Source organism: Pecten maximus, chromosome 14, assembly GCF_902652985.1.
Source record: "Pecten maximus chromosome 14, xPecMax1.1, whole genome shotgun sequence".
NCBI lineage: Eukaryota > Metazoa > Mollusca > Bivalvia > Pectinida > Pectinidae > Pecten > Pecten maximus.
Window position 1 is genome coordinate 11,775,124 of NC_047028.1, and position 17,269 is coordinate 11,792,392.

Sequence of the window (17,269 nt, forward strand, 5' to 3'; positions counted from 1 at the left end):
TTTACAGAAAGCATGGAGGACAACAATCCGATGATATTTGACAGACTGCTGAAGAGAAGGCTGTCTATGTAAGTAGTTATTGCCTATCGTAGAAAAAAGTAGAGAAAAAAAAGAAAAAAAAGAAAAGAAAATTGACATAATGAAGGTTAAAATGAAGAATGCTGCTTTGGACTTTCGAGAATGGCAATCTATTAAGTTTCAGTGCTGGGCAATGTATCAACCATATAACAAAAACAAAGGCAATTTTCTTGCTATTCTAGAATTGCTCGCTTAAAATGATTACACCCCAAAGAATCATCTGTCTGATTCCAGACGAAATGTAAGACAAGACGTCCAAAACGAAGTTACACAATTGCATGGCGAACAGATCCATAACAAGATAACGCAGAATCTTCGGTAGGATAATTCTGTGAATCATCATAGCTGATGAGATGACCGACATGTCAAACAAAGAAGTTCTTTAAACTATGCATCCGCTTTGTAGCTCTCTCTCCAGCTATGAAGAGTAATTGATTCTACTTTATATAATGTTAACCAGGTTAGAATGAATTCCAATACAAATCCAACAAACAAGTCAACAAAAGGCCCATGGGCCTTAACGGTCACCTGAGATTTGAAATATTTCAGTTAATTTAACTGACTTTTTTGGCCCCGCCCATCAGCCCCTAGGGTTAGTCAGGGCCAACATGTGTATACCATTAAGCTGTCATCCAATGCTGGTAATGTTAACAAATTTAGGGACCATATCAGGATCATTTCAGGCAAGTTTCAGCTCAATAGCACTGGTGGAACTTGAGATGAAGTTTAAAAGGTGTTTTTCAAGATGGCGTCCATCTTGGATTTCAGACCGACCCGAAAAATAACAACACTTGGTCAGGACCATCTCAGGATCATTTCTGGCAAGTTTCAGCTTAATCCAACCGGTGGAACTTGAGAAAAAGATTGAAATGTGAGAAGTTTACTGTCGGCGGACGGCGACGGACGAAGCACGATGGCTAAAATGTAAGATATTATAATAAATATAAATCTATATTTTCTATTGCCATATTTGAAAATTTTTTATCAATGTATTTCTCCACAGGAATGCATATGTAACTCGGAAGGAATTTTCTGATTTATTGGAAAAATTCCAAAAACTTAAGCAACGTGTGAGGGACCTAGAAAAGAAGAAAAAGTGTTTCCACCACCAGCAATTAATGACCATTCAGTTTCCTCGTCTCCGCAGACTCATCAAATGTCTGGAGAACAGTCCCAGGGAGAAGAGGTTGCTGTACATGTGCTAGGGCTGTATAACTTAGAACAGTCCCAGGGAGAAGAGGTTGCTGTACATGTGCTAGGCCTGTATAACAGTGCTAGGCCTGTATAACAGTGCTAGGCCTGTATAACAGTGCTAGGCCTGTATAACAGTCCCAGGCCTGTATAACCGAAAGACAACCGAGGAACTGGAGGACTCTGTGTGCCACAGTGACAAAGTGTTTGACTGTGTTCACACTTTACTAACATCTGTAGTCACAGTGTAAGTGGTCAGGCATCAAATAAATCTACTGTGCCCTTCCATGAGGGCAACCATCACCGCAGAATGTGGTAAGTAACAGTTTACATTCGATATCTGAGCAAATATTGACAATACAAACATGATACAATACAGACATTTTATGAATTGTTTGATGTAGTACAGAGCAACCCGCTTATTTGCATAGCCCTTTTTCCATCACAAAATATGCAAATAACCGGAGTATTAAATTTCGTATAGGCGGAGTTGGGTTTTGGCCCCTCTTATACACATGTAGATCGTCAGGTAGGTACTCAAAATGGGCGCTGTTTACGTTATTTGCATTAAAAATATATTTAAAAAAAAACCAATTTAAAATATAAGAGTAAATACGAAATACATGGGTTGTTATTCTTTGTAAATGTACAAATACAATATTTGCATACACTTCGTCGTCGCTGGGTCCGACAGCGGTCATACACGCGTGGGTTGGCATTAGGCCTACGATGTACAATGTCATCGTTTCAATTAAGATTCATTATCGTCTCGAGATGCGTTGTGTTCCTGCTATGAGTATATTTGTTGTTTGATCATAGATGATGAACTGCTGAAGCAATAGACTGTCTTAAATGACCGTGACATGTGTATTGTTGTTTGGGTCTGTTTTGGAAAACACACACAAAGAGTTGTCGTTCATTACACATATGCCCCCACAATGCAATGCGCCTAGTAAACAATCATGGCGATCGCAACCTGCCTCAGCGAGTGTTCAAGTGTACAGAACACAGGTTTGGATCGATGCTATAATAAATAAACAAATCTCATCAAAAGATGAGGCATATACATATTTTATTCAGTAATTCTTCTGCACAATGCTACTGATATGGTCTGGATAATAACTAAATGTTGATATCGATGCATCGAACATAACCTGTTTTGACGAAGTGGGAACTAATGATTAGATAACGTTGTACATCGTGTCAAATCAATATGCAAGTTCAAAAACTTTTCATAAAACTTTTATTACAGCAAAAATACCCTAAAACCAATTTTTTTCCCCCGATTTTTTGGAATTTTTATATGCATATAAGCGGGAGTCGGTGTTTTAGTCGATGCAAATACACGGGATTAAAATACAAAGATAAGGAAGAAAAAAATCAGGACCTGATAATTTTATGCAAATAAGCTGGATATTCAAATAAGCGATATGCAAATAAGTGGGCTCCTCTGTATATTAAAATTCACATCTTTTTTTTTCTTTACTAAATATTTGGATAGTTCTGTAAGTCATGGAGGACAAAGACGAAATTCAGAACAACCTGTCCCAACTCACGCAATGGGCAGCCAGAAAGAAGATCTCTGGACAGGCGCTGGATATTTTAACGAAAATGGGGTTTACCTCAGTGGAATCCATGGCAGGGATAGCCATGGATGACATGAAAAAAACGGCTATCCCTATCGGGCAGCAAAAGCTAATTTGCAGGGCAGCAAGGGCGTCCTTCCTGACGCAAGATATGGATACTGAGTCAGCAGAATCTCCGAATTTGAATCGGCGTCAGGAGGGGGAGGCCAATGGATCGGGACCAGCAGCAGGAAACTCTGGTGAGCAGGACGCCTATGCCAGAGTGACAACATAAGCTCTCACTCTTCTTTGAAGAGATGCGCCAAAAAGAAATTTCCAAAAATTTCCAAGCCGGAAGTAACGCAAAATGTGCAATGTGTACAAAACAAGTACTTGTTGAAAAATAACAAATCATAGCGATACCACATCCTATATCAATAAAATAAACATTCTTTTAAATTTAAGTTCAATTAATATATCAAATCATGGTTCTTTTGCAGCATACATCTTTCTCCAGGATGGCGGGAATCACTTGAGCAAATGGAGGGAAGGTGGAGAAAAACTGTTGTGTCCCTCAACAATAAAATGAGAATCAAAGTACTGAAAGTACTGAAGACACAAACGAAAACAAATTATTTTAACTGCTTTTGTTTAGTGGGGACATGGTCAACTTTGTATGGAACATCACCAATACCTGATTAGGACTAGGACAAAATATTGGCAAGAAAAGAAATCCATATCTACTTTTGATTGCAAGTGCGTCTTGGCAGCTAATTTTCAGAATAGGTACTCGGGTAATCTTATTTGACATCTTCAATGGGTTAATGTATACGTAGTTGTAGATGTAATATGAAGGTCCTAGATTACCTGTAAAATTAATGAGGCCTTTCTTTTCAAACTTTTGAGGATCCCATGCCTATAAGCGCTTCACAAATTATCATTATCATTAGCATTTGAAAAAATATTTATACATTTGATGTAGCGCCCCATCTAGCTACCAGCTTTTAGATAAGAGAGAGCTCAGGTTAAAAACATTTGTGTGATTGTTTTAGGATTTTATCGTGTGTGCGAGCCCTGGTTTGAATGATGTTATGTCAAGGTTTTGAATGATATTTTGTGGCAGATTGTTCTATCCCTTCAGTGCCTTCTGTAAAATAGCGATAACAAACTTCAATTGTCAAAATACAATATGGCTGCCTGTCGGCCATGTTGTTTTCCGATTAGTCTCAAAATGCAATATCCATAACTAGGCACCGAGCGGAACCTACATATAAAATTTGAGAAAGATCCCTTCAGCACTTTCTGAGAAATAGTGATAACAAACTTCAATTGTCCAAATCCAAGATGGCTGCCTGTCGGCCATATTGTTTTCCGATTGGTCTCAAAATGCAATATGCATAATTAATGTAAGCACCAAGAGGAACCTACATATGAAATTTGAGAAAGATCAATTCAGTGCTTTCTGAGAAATAGCAATAACAAACTTCAATTGTCAAAACCTAAGATGGCTGCCTGTCGGCCATATTGTTTTCCGATTGGTCTCAAAATGCATTATGCATAACCACCCACCAAGGGAAACCTACATATCAAATTTTAGAAAGATCCCTTCAGCACTTTTTGAGAAATTGCGATAACAAACTTCAATTGTCCAAATCCAAGATGGCTGCCTGTCGGCCATGTTGTTTCCCGATTAGTCTCAAAACGCAATATGCATAACTAGGCACCGAGGGGAACCTACTTATGAAATTTGAAAAAGATCCCGTCAACACTTTCTGAGAAATAGTGATAACAAACTTCAATTGACAAAATCAAAGATGGCTGCCTATCGGCCTTATTGTTTTCCGATTGGTCTCAAAATGCAATATGCATAACTAATGTTAGCACCAAGAGGAACCTACATATGAAATTTGAGAAAGATCAATTCAGTGCTTTCTGAGAAATAGCAATAACAAACTTCAATTGTCAAAACCTAAGATGGCTGCCTGTCGGCCATATTGTTTTCCGATTGGTCTCAAAATGCAATATGCATAACTAGAAACCAAGAGAAACCTATGAAATTTTAGAAGATCCCTTCAGTACTTTGAGAAATAGCGATAACAAGAATTGTTTACGGATGGAGGGACGGACGGACCACTGACGCAGGGCGATTTGAATAGCCCACCATCTGATGATGGTGGGTTAAAAACACCTGGGTCTGATAAACAGACTCTGGAAGCGTAGAATGCGGATGTAGACAGGGCAGGGTATACCATCACGACGGGCACATTAAACTAAGCACTATATTCAAAACTTAGAATTACATGCTCATATCGGCTCAGACTTGAGACAGTTTCTTAAGAGTGAACATGATTTTCATATAGCACTCTACGTTATATGTTTACACTCCATACTGTGTAGCTACAAATCATCTATACAACAAAAACACATTCATTCACATGTACAGTTCAAATCAATTTGAAGTGGAATTTTGTTTTTCACTTATGTACATTGCATCAAATATTCTCCGCAATAGTATATGTACCATATACATAACTGTAACTGCATGATACATATATATATGTATTTATGGTATATATATCATGTTAATTAATGTTAGTGAGATGTGAATGTAGCTATATGTATTGATATCATCGATTTCAAAATCAGAGGTTTTTTTTTAATCTGCAGCATCTGTCAGATGAAAATGTAGTTCGAATGCCCAAACTGGATGAACTGTACATGTAGTAGCATTCTTCAAAGTCCATTATGAATGCTTTTCATACAAATGTATTTCTTTCAATTGTTCATGTGTTTAAATTATTAGAACACTGAAGTAATTTTTATTTTCATAAAAATGGAAGTACTGCTTATCTTTAAAACTAAATTGGATATTGATAAGATAAATTTGCCAAAATGTTAAAAATCAAACCTTATTAAGTAGAATCTAAACAGTTGTAAATGGCTAAGCCCACTATTCTTAACAACAAAATTACTTATTTTGATTCTCTGTCAAATATAATCAGGTTACTTGAAGACTTTGTCAGAAAAGTTAACACATATATACATTATTAATAGTTGCTTTAATTAAATTAATCTGAATTTGAACATTAAACCGACTTAACAATTTAAATGAAAAAAATGTGTTTTCACCATTTACCATAATTGACAAGAAGAAAATAATTATTTAATTCAACCTATGATATAGTATGTAACAGTCATCAAGACAATACTATTATCTTTAGTCATGCCAAGTTATTTCACAATAGGATATATGCACAACACAAAAAAGTTTTACAAATTTTTGTTGTTTAGAAGAATAATGAACTTAGTAATTTTTGCTGTTCTTCTCAAATAATATGTACTAGTGTTGTAAAGAAAAAAAGATTAAATAATAATAATAAATCTAAGTGATAATAAATTATTTGCATTGATTTATCAATACTTTACTGTGCATTAGTTTAAAGGTTAATTTAATTCAGAAGCTGAAATGATTTAAGACAGAAAAAACCGCAGATGTAGGAATATAACATTTCCACTGCCTTTAAATATCTCTGGTTAAATTTAGCAATCAGTACATTTCCATGAAAAATGGTGTTTTCTAAAGAGTTACTGCCCTTTAACCGTCCCTGAAGCGTTCAAAACTCCACCAAACATATAATAAAGGTCGATGTAGATGTACATCGTAGACCCCTTTCTTTTTTATAATATGCTTCGACTGTTATGTAATATTTCAAATGATAATGATAGATCATTTTCTATTTTTTTTAAACCATCACGAATATTAAAAAAAACCATCAGTCGCTATAATTAGAGATGAAATTTTCAGTGACGTCTACATCTGCATGCAGACAGCCACGTTAATGCGGTACGCGTTCTGTAAACGAAAAACTTCATGTGCATTACGTAGGATATAATCAATAGATCCGAAGTCAATATTAATATTCACAAGTCCATTTGACATTTCGAAACCCTATTCAGTGAGAATTTATTTAACTTTTTATTTGCAAACATGCGTATGGTACTCGACTGCCGTTGTTGTGATATTGTCATGATGAATAGACAACTTTTTTTCTTTCGTAAAAAAACATCTATATAATCTAACCATCTGCAGACTACATCAATCACATGCAAGTTAATATTTCAGTGAGAAAATGACATTCAAAGTTGGGTTTGATCACCTACTCTTTCTTTTATTATTGTTTACATTACTGAAAGATGGCGGACAAAATCGGATGCTGGATGAGTGATTTTTCAATGTACAAAATAACAACGATATTCCGACGAAACTTTATCAATATTATAACCCATTCAGTAACATGCCACCAAAGAAAAAAAACACATAGATGTCGATGATGAAAATTCAGCGTGATGTTAGTAGATTTTTCTTCCGGGTCACAGGTAAGCAGCAATATGGCGCCAGCGAAAAGTCGATTGTATCATTCCGCGTGAAATCTAATGCGTTCAACGCGGAAAAATATTCTTACGTATCATCGACAGAACATACTTAAATTAAATACTTTGAAAACTATCTATTTGTGAGGTTCTGTTGTTTTGTCATATATCTAACGAAACTGCAGTGTTGCATTTGACTTGCGATAGAATATGATTGTGAAGTGGCAGTGGAAGTTGTGTCAGAGCGAACGAAAATGCCAAAAAAAAACACATTGTCCTGTCAGCTTTTAAAATACAACAAAACAAAAGGTGATTTTTTTAATAGCTGAACTTCACTGTATGTCATTTTTTATCGTGAAGTTAAACAAATATTTACTGCATAACATTACGGAGTTACTGTAAAGCAACGTTTAGATTGGCCAACAGCAGTATCCGCCAGAGCCCTCAAAAGCGCTGACATAGACTCAAACTTACGTTTGTGTCTACGTTTGTGTCAACAAAACAAAAGGTAATTTTTTTATAGCTGAACTTTACTATGTCATTTTTTATCGTGAATATTTACGATATTTACAAATATTTACTGCATAGCATTACGGAGTTACTGTAAAGCAACGGTTAGATTGGCCAAGGCAGTATCCGCCAGAGGGCATCGTAGATTTTGTCAGCTACACCTCAAAAGCGCTGACATAGACTCAAACTTACGTTTGTGTCAAAAAGCAAAAACAATCTTGATTAAAATATTATGTTTTATAAATTATAATATCTCTTTCCAATTGTATATTATTTAATTTTTTTGGTTTAATTTGCCAATTTGGGACGGAGTTAGACACAGAATTAGCAGACTGAAGTCAGCAGCCGTAGCAGCGACATGGGACCCAAACAAAGGGGAACCAGACAATCATATTGTTCTGTGCCTTACGATCTCGATCTCCCAGAAAACTGGACCAACGAGATTAGCTTGACCTCTATGGGTGTGATATTATCGACATGGCGTCCAGCAACTTCGCTAGCCAAGGGTGTTCAATACGATACTCTCCTATTCACCCTTGGCGGATCTCACGACAAAACCGAAGTTCCCGTACTGCGCCACCTGCTGGATAATCACAGTTGCGTCCCTTTCATTTACGTAACGCCCGACCAATCAGAATGCTCGTACTATTGAACAATGAACTGAGAAAATGGCCGCGCCCTTTCAGCAACAAGAAATTGTGTGCAACAAATTTAAAATACAACAGCTTAGGTCGACACAGATACGAGCAATCAGTTCAGTTAATGAAGGGAAAGACGTTTTTGTCGGGACAAGAACTGGGAGCGGAAAATCGTTGGCTTATGAAAGTTATCCACTGTTAAACGAAGGGAAAATTGTGCTTGTGGTTGCGCCTCTTGTTAGTATCATGGACGAACAGTGTCGTCGTCTCAATGAACTAGGATTTAAGGCCACGTATATCGGCAAGAGCAACGGCGACAACGATGCTATTTTAGCTGGACATTTTGATTTCATATTTGGCAGCGCGGAACAGTTAGTGGAAGACACAACATGGCGAGCTATGCTAACAACTGAACCCTACCAAAGCAAACTTGGTCTTATAGTTGTAGATGAAGCACATACCGTAATAAAGTGGTAAGTTTAGAAACTATTAATATATGTAGCACTTCATAATTAGGTGTGAGGTTTCCTGAAAACTTATCAATTTATTATAATTGAAGCAGAGAATGAAATACAAATTATGTCTTATTTCAACTTCATCACAATAGTTCATCGATTTGAAAAAGAAAAAAAGAAAAAAAAAAATAGTCTATTGGAATGTCTTGTTAATTGTCTATAAACAAACCATGCTAAATGTTAAATATTCTTTAAATTAAAGGGGCCAAGGTACAGACAAGGAAGGACCTTTTCGAGGTAGTTTCTCGAGGATTGGAGAATTAAGGTCCCTGTGCAACAAGGTTCAGATCCTTGCTCTGACTGCAACTGCAGGACCAACAGAAAGAAGAAGAATCATGAAAAGTCTATGCTTCAGATCAGAATCAGACATTGTTGTCGATTCTCCAGACAGACCGAACATAAAGATCACCACCATCTGTATCCCTAACAATGATGATCTTTCAAATGTGTTCAAATTCTTGATTGATGACTTTCAAAGAAAAACAATAGCGTTTCCCAGGCATGTGATCTTTTGTGAAAGCATAGCAAATGTTTCTAAGGTGTATTTAACTTTTCTTAAACATGTTGGACAGCTGCGTAATCATTTTGAAATGTACCATAGCAAAACAAATGATAAAATCAAGGAACAAATTAGAAAAGACATGTCAGAAAGTGGTAATATCAGAGTTCTGATTTGTACGAATTCGGCTGGTATGGGGGTGAATTTTCATGATGTGAACAACATTATCCACTATGGCTTGCCAAGAGAAATGGACACTTTTGTGCAGCAAATGGGTCGAGCTGGTCGCGATGGAGGATACAGCAATGAACTTGTTTTGTATAAGCTGCACAAAGGACATCTAGGTAGAGTGGAGGGTGAACTAGTAAAACTTGTAAAAGATGATGTCACATGCAGGCATAAAACACTGTGTGATTCATACGTGACTGCACATGCACCTATTACACCTAAACATAAATGTTGTGATGTTTGTGAGAAACAATGCGATTGTGGTGAGGAATCCTGCCCCGACATCCATAAAGTGTTCACAGTTCATGACGATATCGAGGATGAAGATGTTGAAATGGAGAGAGATGTGACAGATGAAGACAAGAAAATACTGAAACATAAACTTTCTGTGTTAAAGTATTCACTTGAATCGGATCTAAGCAACATTGTGATGAAATCAGAAATACTGCATGGAATAACTGACCAGGTCATTGAAGACGTTGTGTCAAGCTGTCATAAAATTTTTACAACATCTGACGTTTTGAAAATGTTTCCAGTTTGGTCGTTTGAAGTCGCTGTGGAGATTATGACAGTTATAAATACTGTAACTGGTGACACCGAGATGTACAATATGCTCTCGATGAGTGATGAAGTTTCAGATGATGATGCTGATTAGTGAGACTTTTGTCATAGTACTTGTTTTTATAATATGTACAAAGCATCAAGAAAATTCATTTGTTCTACTTTTTTTCTGTACACAGTCGGGAGTCATATTATGGCAAAATATAAATTGTATATTACTAGTCGTCACAGCATTTATTTCTAAATTGTTGAAAAAAGAACAAATTTTAATTATAATGAATTGCAAAACAACAGGACTTGCTCCCAACACTACATTTTATTATCGGTTAAATCGACAACAGAATTTATGTGTTGTTGCATTGGAAATGTATGGATACAAGTTTAGACAATGGTAGAAAGTTGGAAATTCTTACAAAAAAAAAAGTATTAATCTTGACAAAGTATGAATGTAAGTGAATGATTCACTACTTTATAATTCTACCTGTTGTTTTAATATAATTTTACTTTTAATTACAATTTCATGTAATTGGACCAGAAATAGACAATCATGCAACATGACTCAAGATTATATGTACAAACTATATGAGACTGAGTACAAAGTATTACCTGTAATTTGGATTATCTTATATATGGCCAGTATATATTTGTCTGCATTAAATATATTACATGAAGTATAGATGTCAACTTTTCGTTTTGTATTTTATGGAAAATTTCTTTAACAGAGATGAATAAACATTTTCATGATGACAGGTGTAACATTTCATCATAGAGACCACAGGAGAGATCAAACAGTACATGGATGTACTTTGAAATACAAAGTGTCAAAAGTCTTATACTTTGCTAATACTATGACATTCCTAAAATGGAATAGTGATGCCATCATGCATCTAATGCAATCCTTCAACTGAAAGGCGTTCTTTGGCACGTGTTACCCAAGTATGAAAGTCTTGGACCTTTACCCTTGAATAAATGTCCTTAAAGCCACGGAATGAGTGGAATTCACGTCCAGGAATGTTCTCCATAATACCTGCCTTAATTAATTTTTCAACTATAAGACTAACATCGCCAGCTTTTGAAACTACAGGTCTTTTTGTTCCAGACTTTTTTGCATGGCCTTGATTTGCTATATTTTGCTTTATAGCATCTTGTACTTGGACAGTGAGTGCAGCTTTTCTTGCACTTTCATAGGTTGCATTGGAACCCTGTGCTTGCACTTTTTTCTTGATTGCTTGCACTTGCAGTTCAACAAGGTTGTCATTTGGTATGTTATGTCCTATGCCACCATGTAAGTTGGATGTACAGTTCCATTTATATTCAAACGACATTCTTGGTGAAAGAATTCCATAGATATAGGCCAAAAACTTGAACAGCCAGAGTTGATATTTTGTATGCCTCCCAACATTAGATAGCAGTAGTTGGAATTTGGCTGTTTCTGTAATTCTGTCACCATCCCCCATTTTATAGGCATCCTCAATGTCCCGCAACAGCAATGCACACTTCATAAAGGAAGCTCTGTACAGGGCGATGTGATCAGGTGAATGACCATCCTGTCTGTCCACTCCAAATGTCCATTCATGTTCCCTGCTAAGATGTCTTTTCAAGAACCCAACTTTCTTGAAAATTTTGTTGCATTCCACGCACTCGTACCTGTTTCCTACATGATCGAACATGTCTTTTAGTGCATCATTTTGGACGTTCAGCTCTGAATACTGTGCATTAACCATTTCCAGGTCTGCAATTATGAATTAAAATTCACAATATAAATGTAGCTTTACAAATTGTACATTTTAAGAAATGATCCATCTCTCAGAAAAGTAAAATTGATTAATATTTGTTTTCCATGGTTAAGATATTTGATTTGTTTTTCAATAAATGAAAAACTTGCAAGATTTTTTTATAGCATTCTACACTATTTTTTTCAAATAACATTAAAACTTGAACAACTTGTAGAGAATATCTTCTCCAGATATCTTCATATTGCATTTGTATTAAATAATTTTCTTAAATTAATTAAAAATTAAAATTCAACTTTTTATAAGAAATGCACTCAACTGTTTTCTACTTTGATGTACTTGTACAAAATATCTTTTGATATCTGATACAAAAATTTGTATCGGGTATGGTCATCCACAATAGCAAACAATGGTTGTTTCCTGTTGGGTTCGGCTTCCATCTCACTTTGACCCAAAAGATGCATACAGGCTGCCACAATGTAAGAGTCAAGGACATCATCCATAAATGAAAAGTGAGCCCTAGAACATAAGTCACATTTAATTTCAAGTTATGAAAACATAAAGAGTTTCCAACTTGCACATTAACTAACTGAACATGATTTTCTACTTTACAATTTTACGGATAAATGTAGAGAAAGTTTATGATTGAAATATTATTGAAGTTGAAATTCACTTTTCTAACTTTTTTAAAATTCATTTTTATGATTACCTGTACTTGTCAATGACACTTTCTGCACCTTGGACATCAATACGGTTGATGACATTCCTCAGGTTTGCTAGAGTTCCTTGATCAGTTGCTGATGACTTGTTGTAAAAGATCTGGTAGATCAATTGAAATACAATAAAAATGAAAAAAAGTTAAAAGAAGAACGCTTTTCATACAGATTTCTATTATAAACCAAAGAAAAAGTCTATTACCATTAACCTTACAACTTTATCAAGCATTTATTTAAAGAATTAATGATGATATTAAAAGAAAGTATTACTAAATACATTTGTATCACAAGAAAAATACAACATTTTATATTTTGCAGAACACTTTTACTATTGAGTTAATGTTGAACTAAGAAACAAAAAAGAAAAGATTGATTTCTTGACATAATTAATGAAAACCAGATTATGACTGTTTATATATCAATATTAGGGAAGCAGTGTTAGTACGGAACAGGACATGCAAGACTCAACACTGGTTTTGTAGTATAGACCCAAAAATTAACACCATGAACTTGCATGCAGTAAAAAATAAAACTTAATGCAAACACAGATTGTTAAAGTCAATAAAGAGATCAACATCACAAGGGTGTTCATTTAATCCCTGGAAAAATTATGGAGAGATCTTCTCTAAAGGTGAATTGTAACCCTATTTATTATGATATCATTTTCATACAAGATTCATTTGGTAAGTTTTCAGCATTTGTTTACAAAATAAGAGATATTTAGAATTTCATCAAGACATTTTTCTGAAAAAGGGTAATTGAGACAGAGAAAGGCTTCCTGTATGTTGTTCAGTGAGGTAGCAACCAGCTACTACAGAGAACATATCCTCCCTAAAGTGACGCTGGCTATTCCCAGGGTGACCAACTTGGCAAACTAACAAATAATTTGTATGGATTTTTTTTTAATGTTTCCATTTTTATTTTGTTTGATTAGGATTCATTATAACTGCTGATTTACCCGATACATCTGTGACATGTTCTCAATCGGGAAGATTCAAACACCCAGGTATGTGAATCAAAACAGTTTCTAAAAAGTATGCAAGAAAATTGAACTTATTTCAAAATTATATGGCATTCTGAATTCTAATCTACATCTACCTAATAACTTGAAAATTGTAAAACATGCCTTGTAACTTGAACAATGAACTGGTTTGACTTCAACAGGATTACCAAAAGGAGATTCATCATTCTATGAAGTCCCTCAGGCCTATGCACAACTCCTGCAAGTTTCTCAAAATCACTTGGACTGTTCAACATTGCTAACTGAGCCCAGTATGCACGCTCATTTGTTAGCACATCACCACCAAACACTTTCTTTTTTATGACAGAAGATTCAGCATCGTGTGGGATATATCTGTTATGGATATGCTCTAAAATACTGATCATGTCTTCTGTTTTGTTCTCACTTTTATCTAACAAGTCTAATATGACAAAATTAGATTTCTGGGAAGATTCCTTCATAAATGGGTGTTGAAGATACTTTGGCACACAGCATTCATATCTCTTCAGATGATTTACATGCTTAACCAGAACCCTCATGATATGAAATATAAATCTCTCCTCCAATGACTGACATTCTTCCAAACTTGGAATAAACTTGGAGTTTTCTAGGAGACTGATGTCAGCTGGTGCAATGTCGGAAAGATCAGGATTAGAAATGCGTTTTTCAACACCAACCAGTAAAAACCAGTGCCAGCTCTGCCGACGTTTTTCTTTGGTCATTTTTGACACACTTCTGGTAATATCTATGTTATCCCCTATTATATCACTAGACTTGCTCCTACCAGATGCCTTCTCAACTGCAAGCTGTGCCTCTTGTGTCTCCCTTGTGTCAGTCTGCTTCTCTACAGCATGATGAGCAGGTTCTAAATCAAAAGACAGCATATTAAACATTAATGCATGAATGTATTATATCAGTTAAGTTAAAAAAACATAAAATATATGAAAATTATTAGTGACAATGTCAAACAAAAACAATATTTATTATAGATAAGGATGTTATAAAATACAAAACTCTGTTTTTATAGTTTTACAAGGAACGTTTTAACTTTTTAAAGCATTAATTTACTAATTGAATTTGCCCTAGAATTGATAAAAAGTGTATACATTAATTATATGTAAATAATTAGGCCAGTCTGATTAAATCTGATATAAGAAATGAGATACTGGAAGTAATATAAATTGCTTGTATCCTATAAAATTGAGAATCTGAGAAAATATCAAATGAAATATTAGAAATACACATATTCATTGTACTAGAATACTTATGTATATCTAGTTGAAATTTTTTTTAAAAATCATGCCATTCCTGTGATTCACAACTCCAATTTTAATACATACCATTGCACTCTAACTCAATTTTCTCCTTGATTAACAAGTCTTCAATTTGTTTACTTTGGTGATCCTGTAGCTTTGACTTCATTTTTGACATTGCTGATGTGGATACACACACACCTAGTCTGTTCAGCACTGCAATACACTGAAAGTAAACAAAAATAGACAAAGTCACAAATGATGAAAAAAAATTAGAGGTATTTTCTTTTCATTTGTATTATTTAGTTCTAAAGAACTAACTTGATATATATAGAGGCACTACATTGATTAAAATATGAAAATATTTTCAAAATACTTAATTTGAAAGTGTCATGTCATGTCATGTAAGTGCATCAGTATAATTATATTGCATAGTAGTGTGAAATGACAACCTTTATATAGCATTTACAATCCACTAACCTCATCAGTGGCACCACAATGGTCCAGTACCTGTCCGATCACATGATGGAAGGCTGTCATGTGTGTATTATGGAATTTCAGAATAAGAGCGGACACTACTGCTTCTCCAATTGATGAGTTCTTTACCAGGGTTGATATAAGGTTATGAAAAAATGGTGCCCATATCTTTACTTCAGTGATGATGTTTTCAAAGGAAAATGATGTCAGATTCTTGTGGTCTATTCTTCTAAATAATGACAGATTTAATGTTGAAGTTAATTTAGAAATTTCTTTCTGAATGTCTCTCAAAACACATTTTCTGATTGGTTGTTGGAGGGCTGAATACACACACTTGGCTGCTCCTGGTTTACCATACATGATACTTTTAACCATTGCGATGGAACCCTTTTCCCTCAATACTTTTGACCTGACCTTGTCCTTGATTCTGTACAACACCTGAAAATAATAAGGCATTTGCTTAGTTAGATAAAGCATTGGGAAAGGAGAAAACTTAATTGAAGGTCCCTTCAATTATATTATTCCTGTAGTGTACTATACGATATTCATAAAAAAAATATCTCGTTACCTGCAATTTACATTATGAAGGACATAGTTCAATTTAGTTGTCACCGGTACTCGGTTTATGATTCTGAGTAACATATGATATCAGTTAAAAATCACTACACTATAAATTAAGTATTCAGATACATTCTAAAACCTTATAAAAAAAATCGGGGTTATTGATGTACAGTCCCTACTCAGAATCCCAAACTAAGCCTCTGTAACGTACCGAAAAAGTAAAATCTTAAAATGTCTATTTCTATTGTAATTATTTAATACATACCTTGATCTTTGATGGTGTAAACAGTTTAACTTTCACACCGGTTATAGCTGGCTTTGACGTTTTAGGTGTCGAAGCAGGCGCTGTTTGTACAGCATGCGTAGAACGTGAAGGTGTAGTCCACAGAGCCTTTTTTGATTTCCTTGGTGTTGGAGTGTGCTGCAGAGGCTTAGTTCGCTTTAAACTTTTAGGTGTTTGTGTTTGTGGCATATTTGTCAGATATTTGTCTCTGAGTTCTGAAACAAGTTTCTGTTTTTCATTCTTCAGCGTTTCCAATTTTGTTACGAGATCGAAGTCGATTTTTGACAATTTGTTTAATTTTGTAAAACAGAATCCACATACATATTTACTTTTACCATCGGTTTGGAGAGCAACATACCCTATCACTTGACTAAGCTGGTCGAAAACATTAAATGTAGGGCCAAATATAATTCTTCTCGACTTCGCTGGCAGCTGATTGTGACACACACGACATGTCTCCGTGGGCGCCGCCATCTTTGTTGTGTACATTTACAACGCGCGTTTTAATTGGTCGGTTAAATCTAACCGCATCCAATCAAAATGTAGCAGCGGGAACTTCGGTTTTGTCGTGAGATCCGCCAAGGGTGAATAGGAGAGTATCGTATTGAACACCCTTGGCTAGCGAAGTTGGGCGTCCAGATACGGTGGGTCAGGTTTTTACGAACATCACAAACAATTTAGTGCCAAAACTTCCGCACATCTGATTTACCAAACTGTTAGAGTAGATTGGTCCATCAGAAACAATGCTCTATACTGCAACATTTTTGCAAACCTCAAGCCTGTGAGTTACAGCATCTGTAACTGCAGGTTTCTGTCAAAAATGTCACTTCCTCTAATGCAAACACACATCCAGGTCAGAAAACAGATCGATTGGGGGGAATTAAGAAGTTCTACCAGGCAATTATAATGAGACAGGATGCTTTGGATTGCAATGTTAGAATATCCATGTATGTTTGTCGTGCCAGAAGGAACATCCCAGGACATTGTGTACAGCAAATATCCACCAATAGGCAAAAAACAACACTGCCCCCGACAACTAGTCGAATACTATTTCATTGTGATAACATGTCACCAGTGGTAATTATCAATC

At 35.4% G+C, this 17,269-nt stretch overlaps 2 protein-coding genes across 3 annotated transcripts; one reads left to right on the forward strand and one right to left on the reverse strand.

Annotated features, from left to right (window-relative positions):
* The first annotated feature begins 8,300 nt into the window (after positions 1-8,300).
* Positions 8,301-10,832, forward strand: LOC117342718 (putative ATP-dependent DNA helicase Q1). Its single transcript, XM_033904935.1, has 2 exons — positions 8,301-8,826; positions 9,071-10,832. Exons 1-2 carry the CDS (start codon positions 8,384-8,386, stop codon positions 10,248-10,250), a joined length of 1,623 nt encoding a protein of 540 aa, XP_033760826.1. The 5' UTR covers positions 8,301-8,383; the 3' UTR covers positions 10,251-10,832.
* Positions 10,453-16,803, reverse strand: LOC117342717. 2 transcript variants are annotated; one of them, XR_004535885.1, is made up of 7 exons: positions 16,162-16,803; positions 15,339-15,773; positions 14,946-15,084; positions 14,390-14,470; positions 12,599-12,720; positions 12,209-12,408; positions 10,453-11,888 (listed from the first exon to the last, which is right to left on the reverse strand). XR_004535885.1 is itself a non-coding variant. In XM_033904934.1 (4 exons), exons 1-4 carry the CDS (start codon positions 16,666-16,668, stop codon positions 13,704-13,706), a joined length of 1,848 nt encoding a protein of 615 aa, XP_033760825.1. In that variant the 5' UTR covers positions 16,669-16,803; the 3' UTR covers positions 12,915-13,703. The 2 variants fall into 2 exon arrangements, 1 of the variants encoding a protein (XP_033760825.1); XM_033904934.1 differs by lacking the exons at positions 10,453-11,888; positions 12,209-12,408; positions 12,599-12,720 and having other exon boundaries at positions 12,915-14,470.
* Between the last annotated feature and the right edge of the window lie 466 nt (positions 16,804-17,269).